Source organism: Pseudopipra pipra, chromosome 6, assembly GCF_036250125.1.
Source record: "Pseudopipra pipra isolate bDixPip1 chromosome 6, bDixPip1.hap1, whole genome shotgun sequence".
NCBI lineage: Eukaryota > Metazoa > Chordata > Aves > Passeriformes > Pipridae > Pseudopipra > Pseudopipra pipra.
The window spans coordinates 41,151,273-41,169,003 of record NC_087554.1 but is presented as its reverse complement, the minus strand read 5'-3'; the positions used below and the strand labels follow the sequence as shown (position 1 = coordinate 41,169,003).

Below are 17,731 nucleotides of genomic sequence, written 5' to 3'. Positions count from 1 at the left end.
TTAAGAGCATTTCTCTTAACACTAATTCTGAGACACTGCTTTGAGACATTGTGTTCAGCTACTTCAGTATTCTGATCTGATTATTAACTGACTACTAAAGCATTCAAAACTAACAAATCAAAGCATAAAGAAAGAGTATGCAGATGCCACTCCACAATACTGTATTTCACAAAAATTATTTCAGTTCAATCATGGTTACTTGAAAATATATTTCAAAAAAACAATCATATGTGGTTTAAAACTGGCTACACCTACACTCTGAATTTACAAGCACAAGTGCACTAGTTACATAAAAGGTTTTAATTTGCTTAAGATTTTGTTATGCAAAAATTGCACTAGTGCATTAAAACTGGTATAAAATCCCCACTTCAACTAAACTAGTACAACCCACAATCTAAATACAAAATATATGATTTCCTCTCAAATTACAGTGGTCAGACATGAAAAGATGTAGTACATGCAATAAATACATCTGAAATGCTAGGAGGAATGAGTGTTTCAATTCATCTATGACCAGAACCTGTATGTTGCAAGTGTCTGAAGTCAGGAATGGCATGGGGAAATGAATCCTGGAAGAAGCATCTTTTCATTGCTTGAAAAAGGAATCAATAGCTTAATTGTTATTAGTTTGTGTTTCACGCAGTTAAGAGTGATTCAGTGTGTTTTTCCTACTATGAAATGTAGTTCCCAGAAGAAGGAAAAAGACATACAGTTTACATGAAAGGTTTCTCAATACCTTTCCTCTACTGTATAAGAAGGATTTCCACACTGGCACAACAGGCAGACATCACAGGATTTTACAACAGACCCAAACATCTAATCGAGATGTGGCTCTCAACAGCCAGTTTCTCCAGCCCTCATTGCTTAGGGAACTGCAAATGCTACCAATGAAAATAAAACAACCCATTCCTTTCCTGAGTCTAGCCATACTTCACCTTTTCCTCCTTCAGCAGTAAATTCACAATGGTGATTTCAAATGAGAGCTTTGCAGAATACACAAGACAGAACTCACCACGGAGCAGGTAAAGAAGGACACTCATGCATGTTTTCACTGGGAAGGTCACTGAGCATCAAACTCAATGTTATTTTCACTCCCTCAACACATAAGCTCCTTATCACATAGAAAACTGCAGCACTGTCCATAACTGACGTCCAAATATTGGAGAATGCTGGAGAATATAAGCTGTAATCATGTTGTAGTTACTTCTAGTCCACACAGATGTTATTTCTAGTCTTGTAGTTTTCACAGATGTTATTTCTAGTTATTTCTAATTTTCATTGCTTTCAAAACACAACAGAGTGAAAGCAATGTAGCACTGGCTTTCTGAAAACAAAGGCAATTGCTCCAGGAGATGCAAAGTGTTGTAATTCATGCTTCTTCCTTGACTTAGTTTAAGACATTAGCATTTGCACTGAAATTATTACACACTGCTGCTCACGTTAGCATATACACACAATGGAAGGCTGGGTTACCTACTCAGCTGCCTTGTATTCTTGCCCACATGTCAACCCCCTCAAACGTCACCAGCTAGCTTCCCAAGCCATCAGGTTCCTTATACAACATGTATGTCACTACAATACCATGTATATGGAAAAGAACCTACACAATTATAAGAGAATAGAATTTAGTATTACAACAGAGAACACAATATTACAGTCTTTAACTGCTTGACTCATTATCAAACTAACCATTTTAAAGTCCATTGTAATGCAATCAAATCTGATACAGACACCCAGTCAAATCCAGCATGCTTCTGCCCACCCACCAAGGCAGAACTGGGATTCATGTCCCTGTGTAACACCCAAAGAGTTTTAAAATAAAAAACAAAAGTATTACATAGGTACTCCTTTCTTTCTAAATGCCACTTGATAGAACTTGATGACAAACACGAATTACTGTGGTGAAAATTACTCTTCATACTTTCATCGTGCCTCCACCTTATACATTTACTTTCAATGATCATATACAATGCCCATATACTTTTAAGGCAACTACAGTAACAAACTACATGATTACAATAAAACCGGGGACAACTACTTTCTGTTTTTCTTGCACAGTCAGTGTCAGTAACACCATACTTCTACTGCCACAAACTGCACATACAAAAATTACTTCCTACACTACTTAAATGCTGTAACTTAAGGGACAGACACTTACATGCAGAGCACAATACAGTTCAGAATAAAAATGAGAATCTCTAATTGGCACTGGAGAAAATTAGATTCTAATTGCATATGCTGTATTTTGCTGATGACAATGAGGTTACCATTTGCAAAAAAAGTGTTATGAGTTCCTTAACAACCAACAGGTTATTAAGACCTTTGTCATATAACTCATTAGAAATGTGACATTTCCAACAGCAGAGAGCCCTCTAGAGCTACCATGGGAAAACAGTTCGGCAACCCTCCAAAAGAAGGGCACCAACGCAGCTTATTGCAACACCTGGGCTCTTCACAGATTCCCCTTCAGCTACTGACCTGGTTCAGCAGAACAGCGATCAAACCCCAGAGGGAAAAAACAGAAGTCACATCTTAATTTGAAGAATATGGGAGCTAATATTTGTTGAATTGCCAGTGAACTCGGAAAGCTTCAAAATGCAATAATGAGTTTGGGGGATGTTGTGCAAGGACTTGAAGAGATACTTATTTATAATACAGAGGTTTTTAAAACATCACCAAATACCTGAAAAGCCAAATTTTACATTACGGTGCATCGTGACACCAAAATAAGTGGCACTTTGTGAAGTTTAAACAATCTGTGGATATATGCCTCATAGCACAGAAAGTTCTCCCTATGGAAATGCCCTCTGAATGTAAAATCATTTCTACACAGAAAATATATTCTGCTGAGCTTATTATAATAAGGTTTACAAACTTTCACTAAAACAGTATTCAAAACAACACAAAAGTGAAATTTATTTAATTGGTTATTAGATGCCTTTCAATTACCTCCACTCTTGTGCTTGCACTGTAGCAACCAATCATTAAAATTAAATTACAAACTGAAAATCTCTACTTACGCAGCATGGAATTTCCTATTCCCACCTCCCCAATTACAATAAAAGTTTAAGATAAATTACAAGAAAATAACTGAACTATATTCTTTAGCTTTACTGTCAAGACTTACAACTGTGAAAAGCAGTAAACACAACTTTATTACCACCTCATTGTGACCAGAAATTTCAGCAAGAATAAACACACCCATTTTCTCAGAACCAAAACCCACTGAAACATAATATTTTGGGACTGACTACTGAATTATAGCACACTAACCACAGGTTTGGTTTCACATTTTAAGAGCCTAAGTTAACCACTGAAAGTTATGAGCTTAACTTTCTGCACATTAATTCATCAGGCTTAATTATGATACCAGTTTGTCGTGTGCTTAGGGAACAACTATCTCTTGGACACTTTAAAGAATTCACAAACAGCCTTCAAACATGCTTTCATGGGCAAGTATAAAGTAATGTTTTATTACCAAAATAAATTTCTAAGAGCCAACACTTCACCGGAGGGGGGAGGTGAAGAACAAACTTGCAATGAATATGATGAGAAGAGGTAGTATGTCTACTCTGCTGGCAACAGCATTAAGCACCCTTTTTTGATCTCCAGCGAAAACTCAAAAAGCCATAGCAAAACTTTCCTGTACAGACAGAGAAAATTCAACATATCTCAGTACCCCAACAAATTCATGTGAGGACCCTGGAAGTTAGGAGTACAGTTCCCCATTGGGGCTATTTTTATCTCAGGCCCACTAACATATACAACAACGCACTTCTAAAGGAGAAAATTTTCAGAACAAAAATTACTCCATTTTACATAAATTGGTTACTTCTCTGCCCTAAACCCCCAAAAGCTCATGGACTTAAACTCCAGTTATGTTGGGACACATGGATATGCTACGTTTTTATAAGATTTTTATTCTATCTTAGATTCAGTTTTCCATGCCTAACAAAATGCAATAGCTATCATTGCTTCCATGCTATTAATAGCCGTGATCCTTTGATATTCTGAAATAAATTATTGTCTTATTTTAGAATCAAGTACAATCTTTGTGCATCAAGAATTGGTACCATAGAAGACAAAGCTTAGATTTAGAAAACAAGGCTTAGATATAAAAGAAAAGGTACATTCAGATTAAATTGGTTGTACATGCCTGTGCAGACACCAAGCAGATCCACACCAGGACTGGGGGGAGCAAGAACACAGAGGCATCCTCATTAGAAACATGTCAGGACAGTAAACTACATGTGTAAACCAAGGGTCATAGCGGAGTCCTCAGCTCCTTTACCCTACCCCCATAAAATGTGTATTTCTACAGGAGATATATGGGAACTAGTTACAAAAGTCAAGCAATTAAAAAGCATTGCTGAGGTATTCATGGGACTGTACCAGCCACAAGTGCCTGACAGGTCTGCTCGTGTGCGAGTCCCTGGAGAGCCATCACACTTCAATTACTATCACTAACATTAGTCATTATCAGGCTGGCTCCAGCCCCCAGGGAAGGCAGCTTGTGATGACAATATCCAGCCTCTCCTTGTAAAACAATTCATTAGGCAAAGCGGAACAGCTGGGGCAGCCACGTGGATCTCTGCAGAGTGGCCACCCCACCGGGACCTCCAGCCCCCCTTTTCCTTTTGGACAGGGGCAGCCACCGCCCCCATGACAGCTGTAAAAGCCTCTGGGGACACTTCAGGTTTAATCAGTGCTCCTTATACTCAGGGGAAGCATTTGATTGCAAACTTAAACTAATGGCACTCAGAAGGTTACAACAATCATCAGATAAGAGGCTTTAGGGCATTTTTATCTTGTTCTAATGCTCACAAGTTAATGAGGCAATAAGAGACAGATACTATCAGACTTGGTCTAGCACCATTATACAGATACGATGTTCAAAGTTACTGGAGATGCAAGAGGAAAGGTGGGAAGTTCATTATTGATCTTACAGAAGACTTCATCCTCAAAACAACTGAAATCACTCAATAAAGAGACAAAATATTTGGCAAATTTTCACATAGCTTTTATGCACTATCACTGGATCCAAAAGAGAGAAAACTGAAAAAGAATGTAGCAATTGTTCTACCAAACAGGTAAATAATCGCCGGTATTACTATGGATACATACTAATAATTTTTAACCTTTATGCTGCTTGCAAATAGAAATCCTTCGATATCTATAATGTCTGTAAATGGCTGAGAACAGCCTTGCTTTTCTTAGTTATCCTGCCTCAGTCCCAGGCTGAAGAGCACTTGATGCTAGGATCTGTTTCATCATCACATTATCATTTTACTTCTACTGATGACAGACACAATATTCTAGTGATGCCTTCCTGTGGCATATAATAGCAGCAAGTAGGAGGAAACAACAAACAGCATACAGGAAAAGATACTTAACAGTAAAGTTTTAAATAAAGCATATTTAAAAATATGCTGTTTTTAAAATCTGTGATTTTTCTAATGTCTTACAAAAGCAAGTTAACGTGAACTCCACCTTCCAGCCACGGAAATAGGACGGGGCACGTAAGAAGGCAAATAAACCAACCAGGCAGAACAGTGGTAGTGTCAGAAACTGAACCAAGTCTTCAAAGTCACACTCTAGTGAGGTTTTCACTAGGATTAGCTGCTGCTCTGCAAATAGGTCCAGCAACCTATACTGGGGAAGAAAATCCTTTTTTCACTCCTGCCAGAAGCCAAAATTGATGGGAAAACATTTCAGACAGAGATGATACAGAGATATCTTTCCAGTATTTGTAAACACAGAGAAAATGTTCTATTAACACAGAAAAAGAAAAGTTTTAATTGGATAAAGGCATAGACTGCAAAAGATTTTTAAATAATAAACACAGATCAGTTGTAAAGGTTTGAGAGTCCCTGCTAGAGTGTTTCCTGAGATTTGTTTGGCATTTTTGTGGTTTTAAACGACAATGGAAAAATGCACATAACCTTATGCTTGATCAAACTTTTCCCCATCCTCAATTCCTCCACTGACAGTAGTCTACAAGTTATCCTGTCAGAATGAGAGTAGCAAAAAATAGGCTTCTGACAGTATAATGTAAGAATATTTTGTTTGTAGTCATGTTTCTTTCTGTGCCAAACATGTGGCAGGCAGAAATGCTTTAATGTGACAGACCATTCCTTCACTTTTGTGGCTAAAAGCTCTTCAGTCAAGCACCATTGACCCTCTACTTGTTTAGACAGATGAAGGTGGTTTCACTGTTCATTTCAACCAAGATACACTGTGTATGCTGAGGACCATTCTCTTTGTCTGCTTAAAGAATTAAACTGAATGGACTGTATCTCCCTATGAAGTAAAATGGGCTCTGCAGCCCACATTGCTCAGACTCATAATCAGCTCTGTGGATGGAAGTATTTGAAAGTCCATTCATCATCCTCCAAAAGCATAAAAGCCATCACTGCAATACAAGAATTCTCAGGTTTGTTGCTCCTAATCAGGCTGCTCACATAGCGGCGCATCATGGAGTTCCGCCTGCCTGAACCTCACAAGCTGAACCATTTGGTGCTGTGGGGAATGCAGGCTCTGAATGAACTTAGTTCTAGAAAGGATCTCAGAGCACAGAAATATTGAACCACTGGATGGATGATCTGGGCTACAAGGGCTCAGGAGGTCTCCTAGTAAAAGTAGGATCGATTATGAGGTCAGATCATGTTGCTTAAGGCTTTATTCAGTCAGGTCTGGAAAACCTCGAAGAACAGAGAGTGCACAACCACCCTGGTGACTGCACAATGTGTTCCACAACTTGACTGACCAAAGCTAATATTCCAGATGTCTTCACAAAGCACAAATTAGTGCTCTGAGTAGCATACCAAAAATGCTGCAAAAGTTAATGGTGATGGATCAGATGAATGATCACAGTTTTTAAAGCAGCTTGGTCAGTTAGTCTTCAGATTAATCAGATTTCTCCCTCTTTCCCCACTACCACTGAAAAGGTTCCCTTCTCTTAACCGTAGGAAGTATCTAGATCAACCTTCACTCTATCAACATAAATTCAACAAGTCTTTTCCAAAAGGATCAAACTATTGCAGCACTTCTTCCTACCATCAACTATAGGAGCCACAGGGGACTTTCAGAAGAAACATTTTTAGAAATGAATACCAGGGTATAACTAATGTTTTGTGGGGGGGGGTTTATTGGTTTGTTTGGGGGGTTTTGTTGTTGTTGTTTGTCATTGGTTTTGTTTGTTGGGGTTGTGGGTTTTTGGGGGGGTTGTTGTTTTTGTCTTGTTTTAATAAAGCCACTAATACATTCTGGTTGAATTACCTTTCAGAGGTGACCTTTGTTTTACCAAAATCAGATCCACCAACTAGGTATGGGGGTGTAGATAAAGCAAGAAGGAAGATGAGAGAAAAGGAAAAAAGATATTTCAATAAAGTTCAGATAAAAAGCATCTCATAATAACTCAGCTTTTATTTAGAATGTTGATGCTGCATTGAGCATCACTCACTAAGATCAACAGCAGTTATCTGGTAGCTTTTAGGCCACTTAACATGTGGTCCTTATATATAACTTACGAAACTCAATTACCAGAGCTAGATGGGACACTGTCTACCACTGGAAAAACTTCTCTTTGTGCTTCCAACTTCAGGCTCTGGAATAAACCATGCAAGGCCAGATGTCATCTTAGTATTTCTAGCACTTCTATATCTAACCTCATTTAAAAGCTATCTATGCTAGCTATCACATCATCATTGTTTATGATGATCTCCCTTTGGTAAAAGGTGTTCATCAGACTTACAAAAATTCTATCAGCTGCATTTGGGGGTTTCAATATATACTTTACATAAGGGAAATTGGGGGTTTTACAGTCACTTTGGATATTTAAAAGTAATTCTGTGACAAAATAATTATCTTCTTATTGTGTCGAAAACTTAGTAAGTCATAGACAAAAAAAATCCAACTTGATCTATAGAACCTAACAAAAGAAGATTCCATACAGACAAGTATCTACAACAGGCATCAAACAGAAAATAAAAGCAAAGAGAAACTGCAGAAGTTTGAAATTCTGACACATTTAAGAGAGTTTTGGAGATTTTTTTTCCCTTTCTCAAACTCCAACAGTATACACCTCCTTCTGCAGCAAGCACAGTCATCAATGCCTGGAGACTACAATGTTGTATTACTACTCACCATTGATATCCACAATAGCACTTCCACCTCGGAGTAAGGGAAGGGCAAGAAGGCAAAGATCCAGAAAATTCTTGAAACTTACAGAAATATTTATTCTACTTTACCAACAGACAGAGAACACCCTAAGGATCCATGCAGTATTTTTTCCATACATGACAGTTATCTAGACACAGCATTTGTTTTATGGTAAGAATGCACAATTTATGCATGTGGGTAGTCACATCTGATATCAGTACACTGTATCTCCCTGATTTTATATTTAAGAACCACCTGAACCTGCTTGCTTTTTTTGGATTTTTTTTCTGCACACAAAGTGCAACTCAACCACACACCCATTTATTTAAAAAAAAAAAACAATAGCAGCCAAGGTAGGGACTCGATTTCGATCCTCACCATTGCAACCTAATCTCCTGGCAAGTTAATGCAAATCAAAGTGAACACTTCTCTGACACTGGTAGCAAAGCGTGTTCCTCTCCCAAGAGAGACCTGTAAAACAGGACAGTCACTGACAGCAGTACAATTACTGACACAGATACTGACTTTATGGACATGTTTATCTCTGCTGTAAATCCACACTCTCTCTCCACTCCGATTCATGAGTCATAAAGAAATTGCAGATAATGAAAAAGTTGGAGAAATTTACAGCGTGTCGGAAACCTCAGACAGCCAGAAGAAATTAAAGAGCTGACTGAGGATAAATCACACAGGTACAATTAAAACTTCCTATACCTTCTTCACTTCCAAACTGGGGCACAAGCCAATGGAGATGATGAAAAGTTGAGGTCATGACTCCTCTGACTGTAATAATTTCTTAACTACCTACATGTCAAAATTAGCCAATTCACCGATCACATATGAATGGCAATTTCAAGCAGGCATTCTGCTGTCTTGCTTTTCCAGCTGGCAGTGCCCTGGAAAAATCCTGCCTGTAAATAAGCCACCCAGCAAAAAGTATAAGGAAAGGTGATTTCCTTGTCCTTCTGCAGATGCAGAGTATCTCTTACCACAGCACTGTGCATTAAAATGAAGAAGCAGATCTACAGCATGGGAGGAGAATATAAAAAGAATTGGTAGAAAGGCCAAGGTTTCACATAGAAATCATAGCACCTTGGACATTATGGTGACAGGGCCATATAAACATCTGAACAGACAATTTAAGCGTACTTTTCACCTCTCTGAAAAAAAAACAAATAAGGACAAAGGATCACTATGAATGTAAATTGAAAACAGTCTTCATATTTTTTCCTACTAAGAAAAACTAAACCAACCATTTCAGCTGATTGTAAGCTCCTGAAAATCTCTGTGATCATTTCCTAACCCACAAACAAACCATCCAAAATGTGACATTTTCTGGGAGAAGTCAACTAATTCTGCTAAGCAACTCCTTAAGCTAACTGAATACTGCAAAAATCCAGTGTCTAAAGAGCATAATTTTGTTGTCCAGCTATAAAAGTCTTCCTTTGAGCTTTTAAGCACACGAAGTATACTATTTCACACAAATTCCTTGTCAAACACAGTACCATATAACAAAATAAGTGAGAAATATGCTTTCAAGCAAAACTGAAACATGATGAAGATTCATTCAGCAAGGCAGGGAATGTAGAAAACTAACAAAAAAATTAGTTGCTACAAAGAAAATTCTAAGCAAAGCAGAAATGAGTGAAGTACACGCACCTCAAACTGCTTCCTCCGATGCAGGGCAGCTCACCTTGCAAGTAAATAAACCGTACATTTTAAGTTTAAGAACATAACAAACACTAGACTTGGCAGAAAATGTGCTCTTCCATGTCCAACATATTTAGAACAATGCAGGTGATTTCAACACATATTTTCTTCTTTCTTGTTTTAGATTAATACAGATACACTAATATCTGTACTTCTGGAGGTGCCAGCTTTTAACAAAGAAAAAGTGAGCATCTTCCTTACTCTTTTGTCAGCAGTCAAGACTGTAAGAACATTGCTATATCTTTCTAATAACTGGCACTGAGTCTTCTGCTGTGAGATCTAGATTTAGATCCATGTCACATGATCCTTTCACTTTATTTCCTTCTTGTTTCTCCAAAAGATAGCTCTCTTCTCCAGCTCCACCACAACACTTTAGACAGTCTTATTTCTCCAAGGAAACAGGGAAAGAGTTCATGTTAAGGAAAGAGTCTGCTCTTCTACATGGATTCCAAAACCTCATTTTGGCTAATAAGAAACCGTAAGAATCCAATTCACTTTTCCATGCAACTTCCCAGACTGCAGAGAGTGGACATACCGTTTTTACCAAAATGGACCAACAAGACATTTCAGAAGACACCCTGAGACAGATTAAAGCACTCTTTACTTACACATATCTGTTCATATGTTGGTTTTCTATAAATGTAAGAACCTGACACATTTTGTTACAACCAATTGTACATACTGACCAGAAAGAGCACCAGGCAACAGTAATGTAGAAAGTGAGGACACGTTCCAACTGTGAAGTAAGGCTTCCAAACTCAAAAAGCCTATGTGTTGCCAGGACTAAAGAAAAAGTGGTTATGATCAGGAGATATTTAGATATTTTTATCTGATCAATTACATCACTGCTAGAAGCTTGTTTGGGTACAAAGGCCGGGTGTTTTGCATAGAGCCTAAAAAGGGCTGCATGTTTGTGCCCTGTAGACACTCCTAGGAAAGACAATACATTACACAAAAGGAAAGAGATGTTTCACTGATAGGATACATTGTCTTCCCTCCTTTCCTTATTTTTATTCTAATTCAACAACTTCGTATATACAAAGTTCAAGTTCAATAACTGCCATGCTTTGTTTTGTAGTTTAATAGATAATATAAGTTCAGTCCACCAAAGACAGAGCCCCTGATTTAAACATATCCTACCTACGATCAGCATAAAAAAATAAACTCCACTGAAAACGCGATGACGAGTAGCCTGCAAGGATCACCAGCAGAACTAAGGGTATGTGTTTAAAATATGCTGCAGTTAAATCCTGATGAAGGAAGAAGATGGAACTGCTCTGCCCCTCCAAACCTACAAAAAAAGCTGAACTTGCAGGCAAGAGAACATGACAGACAGCATTTATCTGTGAAAAATGAAAACTGGAAGACAAACAATCTAAGAAAGAGTGGCGATCTGTACATAACTTGGAGTTCAGAAGGACTCCTTTATGATTTTCCAGAAACTTCAGAGGCTGCTGAGGCTGCAGAGAACTACAATTCACAACCAAGGACAGCTTAACTTGGGAGCAAGGTAGCTGTTCCTCATTCATGTGCCCATCCATCTCCTGCTGGCTCTGAAAGGGTCTCTCCATTACAGGGACACCTCAGTGATTTCTGGTAGTCGTTGCTTAACTAGGAGGCAGTCTAGCCTATTCCTAAAATAAATGAACAAAAATACCCACTGTCAAACAAAAGGTCCTTCCAACCCACCACCCTGACTGACATGCCAACAGCAAACACCTCTAGAAGAGTGTAAGAACAGGGAAGCACATAGCTGTACCTGCCTAATGATCTCTCCCTGCTTTCTGCAGCTCCCAGATGTCCAAGCCTGGTGACTTCTCAGTGGTCAGACACCCTTGATGGATTTATCTTCCAATAATTTATCTCATTTATTGAGGGAGATAAACTCCACACCCACAACATCCAGTGGCGATGAGTTCTCACTTTAACGTGCAGCACAAGTACTTCCTCATGTCTGTCCTGACACACTCTTATTCTGTCTGGCTCCTGGACTACAAGAAACAGCGAAGTCATTCCCTATTCACACTTACACTGAATTAATCAGTTTTACATATCTTTTTCACATACTGCTTCAGCTGTTTTTCTCCAGGCTAAAAACTCGTAGTCATATTCTTCTTATTAAGAAAAACCATCACTGACTGACTATATGCTGGCTGACTTTTCCTCTATCAGTCTGGTGCTATAAGGTGACCAAACTTCTGCTGTTCACCTGCAATCTCCCTGGTCATCCAGGTCTAATTTGTGGGCCCTTGATAGCTAGCATCAAATAGCTCTTCCACTGCACCCTGGTATTTAATTTGCTTGAATGTATATGGAAAATAAATAAGCATTACAAAGAAAACAGCAGCAAAGATGCTAGAGTCCAGTGAAAGACAGGGCACACAAAACCACGGGACACTATAAATAGGGAGACTTGGTTGAGCAGGTTCAGGAACTGTCTCACTGCTCTTGAAAGAGTATGAGGACTTAACATTAGATAATACAGTAATTTCTAATTTTATGGCAGGAACATCACAAACTAGCTTCAACTCCAGATAAAAATTCAATCTAACACAAGAGATTAGACTAGCAAAAATCACTGACAGGGAAATTATAAATGGCATTCATATCTCTTTCGTCAGTTATCTCATATTTTCTAATCTTTAAGGTACAGACAGCACAAAAGCACTGTTACCTTCACAAAGATATTAGGGTTTAAAAAGAATAGGCTTTGGAGGAAGTCTTGCACTAACAGTATCACCAAAACTGTACTGTGATGGCATAACAGCCACATAATCTCTCTGACATCAGTGAGATTTTATAAATGTGGCTGTGATACCAGGTATCTACATTTACATTTTAGGACTTCCGGACCAGTACAGCAGGTGTTACATGAAAAATATCAGAAATTCCCAGGGAAGCAATAGCAGGGCCTTCAGAAAGTCCCTGGACAACCACATTCTTTCAATGACACAATGCTTTTCCCACTTCCCCATCCTACATATCTGTTACTTTTATACACATAGGTTTGTTCCAAAGTTTGGGAAAAACACCAACTTTTTATTTTAATTTTTTTATAACAAAAACATTTTTCTCTGCATATAGTTCTCAGATGCATCTCTCTGTATACATATATTCCAAAGGATGACAGGGCACATCTTTAAATGCATGAGCTTCCCAGAGCTGCTAGTTCATGAACCCAAGACATCAAAAATCTTCTAAAGTCAACTTTGACTCAGTTGCTGTGAAAGGTGCAATGGATCATACAGTGGAAAACCAGATGTAGCAATCTAAATTTGCCGTTATTTACATGAAGAGTTCTGAAATTTGCTGCTTTCTGGGCCACAAACATTGAGTCAGGATCTGTGACTGAGTTCCCAAGTAAGACCTATCTCCTCCGGCTTGCCACATTAGCTGGGGTCTCCTCATTCTACAGTGCTCACTACTCCACTCAAAGAAAAGCTGGAGGGACAGAGAGCAGGAAAAAGCCCATAACATAAGCCTATACCCTGTTTTCCCATCAAACTTCTGCCACCGGCAGAAATGAAACTGACTGGCTGCAGCTCACATTCAGAAAAGATATTATGCCTCCCAACTACATGAACAATTAAAAGTAGGTGTGTTCATTAAGCCCAGTTCCTTCTCCCACCCTTACAATATCCACATTAACAGGGACAGCAAAATCAACACACAGCGGGATTTTTAATACTAAAAATTATTTCAATGTATTCTAACCAATAAAATAATTGATTAACAGAAAAAAAATAGAAGCTCTAATGTGAGAAGTTTGGACTTGATGATCTTGGAGGTCTTTTCCAACCTAAATGATTGTGTGATTCTGAGAACTGAAGCAGAAAGAGAAAAGCAGCAACAAGCAAAAGGAGGTAAGGAAACACAAGCTGAGACCTCAGAAAAGGTGCTGAAAAATAATTTATTTTTAGAAGACTTTATTATTATTGATACAAGGTCCTGAGCCTGGAAGCTGCTGGAGAACTCCAGAACCCCCTCGTAGCAAAGAATAAACACACAAAAGAGACCCAAGGATAGCCTATCTTTTAAGAGGACAGCAAAAATTTAAAAAAATAAATCATCAGTTCATGCTACAAAAATCCTGTTTCATTCAAGGAAAGCTATCCTTTGATGTGAATTCTGTGCTAAGGAAGGGAAGAATATTCTGCAAGGAATATTCTGAGCGAGAATCTGCCTACTAGCATGCCAGGATGACAGTGGAAAAACAGAGGTCAAACAAGCTGGAAAGAAAACATAAATTATATATTTACAAATTAATTTGATTCACAGAAGCCACGGGGCAGTCAACAAACTAGCCAGGGTGACAGAAAGTAAAGGTAACCCTACGGGAAAAAGAGGAGAGGAAATTAGTTGTAGAGGAAAGAGATCTGATAGAAGCAAGCAACCAAAAGAGGATCTGAGAAGTCAATGGCCAAAAAGTTAGGGACAGCTGGAATTACAGATAATAAGAACATGGAATCCAGATAATAGTATTCAACCATTCCGAGATGAAAGCAGTGAACATGGACAAAATATTCAATAAATTTCTTCCACATTTGTTATGAAAGCTCAGTTATATAGACAAAACAGTAAGAGAGTTCATATGAATTCAAGAAACAAAGCATGTAATTCAGTAATTATTAATTTATCAAACTACGTCCTGTCAAATGAACTGTTCAGATATCTAATGTCAGTTTTGCAATAGTACCTCTATGAATAAACTTTTCAAAAGGTACACAGTCCCACATCACTTTGCCTAATGAATTCTAATACAATATCAACAAAGTATGCTGTGATCTGGGTCAATAATAGATCTGACAACATAATTGCAATGTCACTCAATAGATATATTTTTCATGGAGTTCTGCAAGAATCACCCTGGTCCTGCACAGCATTTTATTAATAACTTGGATGAAAATAAAAGTCTTTGAAAATATGAAGGATTTGAGGTGGGATGTAGAAGATTTGGAAGCAAAAGTTGCTAACATAATGAAGCAGAACTGTCTCTCACACTCAGTGCTGATAGAACACTGGAAAATACTGTAAAAAGAGACAATGCATGTTCTGAACAGAAAATACGTCACAAAAAACAATCTTGGGAAGAACAAACCGTGACTGAAATGACAGTTTTATAAAATGAAAAGAAGCAAGACTTCTACGGGAGGCCTCATGCTGCCATCTAGAGGAGACTGGTCAGCAGTGGGTTTCAACCTGCTTTTGACAGACTATTTCCATTTACCAGCTAAGTCAAGAGGGGACTATTAAACTTAGATACACAAAGATATAATCGAATCCAATATCTCTGAGACAAAACTACAAGTCCCTTTAATAAACAGATATTTTGGATTTTCCTTCTTTTTCTCTCGTTTATATAAGTCTGTAAGAGAAAACAACCTAAAGACACTACTGGGAAAAACAGTCCTAAGAAGCTCTGCTCAAACTCCACAACTAATTTTTGGTAAAAATTTTCCGAAGATACATGTATATTATGACACACAAAGCATTCAATGTATTACAGTGTAAAGGAAAACTGACTTCAGTGACAAGAAATTACGAGCATGGAGACCTTTCACAAAGCTTGAAAATTCAAGATTTCAGTTACTAGAGACTAAAGGTTATAACTCTTGGGCTTCACATATTTCACGGTTCACTCACTTTGTCTTCTTTACACATTCATTTGTCCTCAGTAAAAATAAATGGAAATGCATGTAGCAAATATTGCTAACAAAACCTTGCTACCTTTCACTGTAACTCAGGCTCTGCTTAAACTCCATTGAGCAGAACAACGCTGTCTGACATCAAAGCCTACAACTTAAATGAGAAAGCCAATCATCAGCTAATCTTTGCATTTGACTCAATTTTACATTGTTATACTTTAACTTCTACTCCATCAAATGCTTTACAGTTTTAACAGATGTTAGCACTGAAAGTAAAATAAGGTTGAAGAAGTATGTTAAAACAGGCTTAATGATTTGTTAATAAAAAAGCATTAGGCTATCCTAGGTTTGCAGTCAGAAAGATTCTAAAGGTTTATTACTACTTTTTGTTAACCACTGAAAGGAAGGTGAAAGACTTCTAAAATTTTTTGTGTTTTGTGTAGCCCAAGAGTAACTGCAACTAAGGTCTATGTTAGACCAAAATGAAACAGAAAAAAGTAAATATGTCAGTTTGTACAGGTAGCATTAAACAACCCCACAATACTCTTGAAATCCTCAAGGCTGGATCAACCTGTTAACGACAGAGTGCTAAATGCAATGATGAAAGCAGTTCTTTCTTCAAAAAAGCCCAATAAAAATTGGCTGTTTTTCAAATGGGATAGAGGTCACCGTTAGTACTCAATGACATCACCTCCTGCCATGATCGAGTGTTAAGAAAAAAAACACAAAACAGTTATAGAAGCAGAAAACAGTATGAACACAAAGTGACAGGAGAATCCTACAAACAAGTGAAAGCTTCACTGTAGAGGCAGTGCATGAATTTTGAGAGAAGTACTGCCACAAGTATTCTAAGGAATGGCTTTAGTATCTGAGTGTGAAATTAAGGAAAGTGATCTGACTTATATAAAGCAACAATAAGTCAGGAACAGAAGTCTACATGCCACTAGATAACACCAGAGTAACACACAACCACTTGTTATTTCTGCTGTTTCCCCCATGCAGGTAGTCTACAAGTTGGAGATGTAAGCTCACTTTCTCATCCTGCTTCAGAAGATCACTAACTGTAACTGTCAGACACTTCCCAGATCTGCCAAAACACTTTTCCAACTAAAAATGTACCACAACCACATTTTAGTGGGAAGATTTGTGATGCAGTCAGTAACATCTGTGTACAGCACTTACATTCATCTAGTCCCAGCTGATAAGCCAAGTTCTGCAGGCCACGAACTTTTTCCATCAGATTAGCTGTAGTGAGGCTCCCCAACTCTAAGAAAAGAGAAAAGTGTACATTTTAGCCTTCTAGTGACAGTTCACCTGTTTAGTACTTCACAGAGCATTTTCAAGCCACACTTCTGACAAGATCTATTTCCAGTGAACAGCAGATGTTCCAAATTCAAGATGACTCCACCCCTAATTTTAACATACTGAAAAAGGCTCTGGTTCGTGCTCTAATAATCTGCCACTATTGCAAAGAATAACTTGACCCATATTTTGGAAGTTTCTGTAAGTTCACATTGCTATATGAACAAGGTACAAAAAAGTATGCAAAGAAACAGACTTATTTTACATCAATAACGTGACTTTAAGCACATTTCTTCCAGCAAGTCAAAGCTAATTTCACTGTGTAACAGTGACATGTCACTGTGGCGTGATCACACTCCACCATCTGGAATTCACATGAGAGGCAGAGCACACTCAAGGGTGTTTACTGCAAACTAACAGCTGCAACATGTAGCAAATCTACATGCTAGCTAGTCCTTCTGTAACTTGCCATACAGCCTTACCATTCCATTAGAACTGTAGGATCTCTAAGGGAAGACACACACGTTGTGCACCTCTGAACAAGTCAATCAACAAGTCGAAGCTACTCACCAAGTGATCAGCTGAGCCCCTTCAAAATATTCATGCCACTTCTCAAAATAAGGAGATGCTATACTTATGGAGCAATGAAAATGACTGAGGTAACTCAAATATATGAGACATTACACTGCTTGTTTTGAAATATCAGCCTGCCACTGACATCTGGATACTCTCTTGGAAATAACTGGTTTAATGAAAAATACATATCATTAACAAGATAGAGACTCCTAAACTGGAAATTCTGCAAATGTGATTGCTAGAGATCTGAGGCCATGGGGCCACCTCCAGAACACTTAAAGAACAAGCGTTTTAAGCCTCCTAAGTAAGTACTGAGTTTCCATCTGCTTTGGCAACCT

At 38.1% G+C, this 17,731-nt stretch overlaps 1 protein-coding gene across 5 annotated transcripts in view; it reads right to left on the bottom strand.

Annotated features, from left to right (window-relative positions):
• LIN52 (lin-52 DREAM MuvB core complex component) overlaps positions 1-17,731 on the bottom strand; it is a 56,701-nt gene that overhangs the window by 37,898 nt on the left and 1,072 nt on the right. For 4 of the 5 annotated variants that reach the window (XM_064658669.1, XM_064658672.1, XM_064658673.1 and 1 more), the window contains exon 5: positions 16,698-16,781. In XM_064658669.1, the coding sequence (XP_064514739.1) occupies positions 16,698-16,781 (84 nt within the window). Of the gene's footprint in view, positions 1-8,538; positions 8,632-16,697; positions 16,782-17,731 lie in introns of all 5 variants that reach the window. The other variant, XM_064658670.1, reaches the window with a different exon arrangement.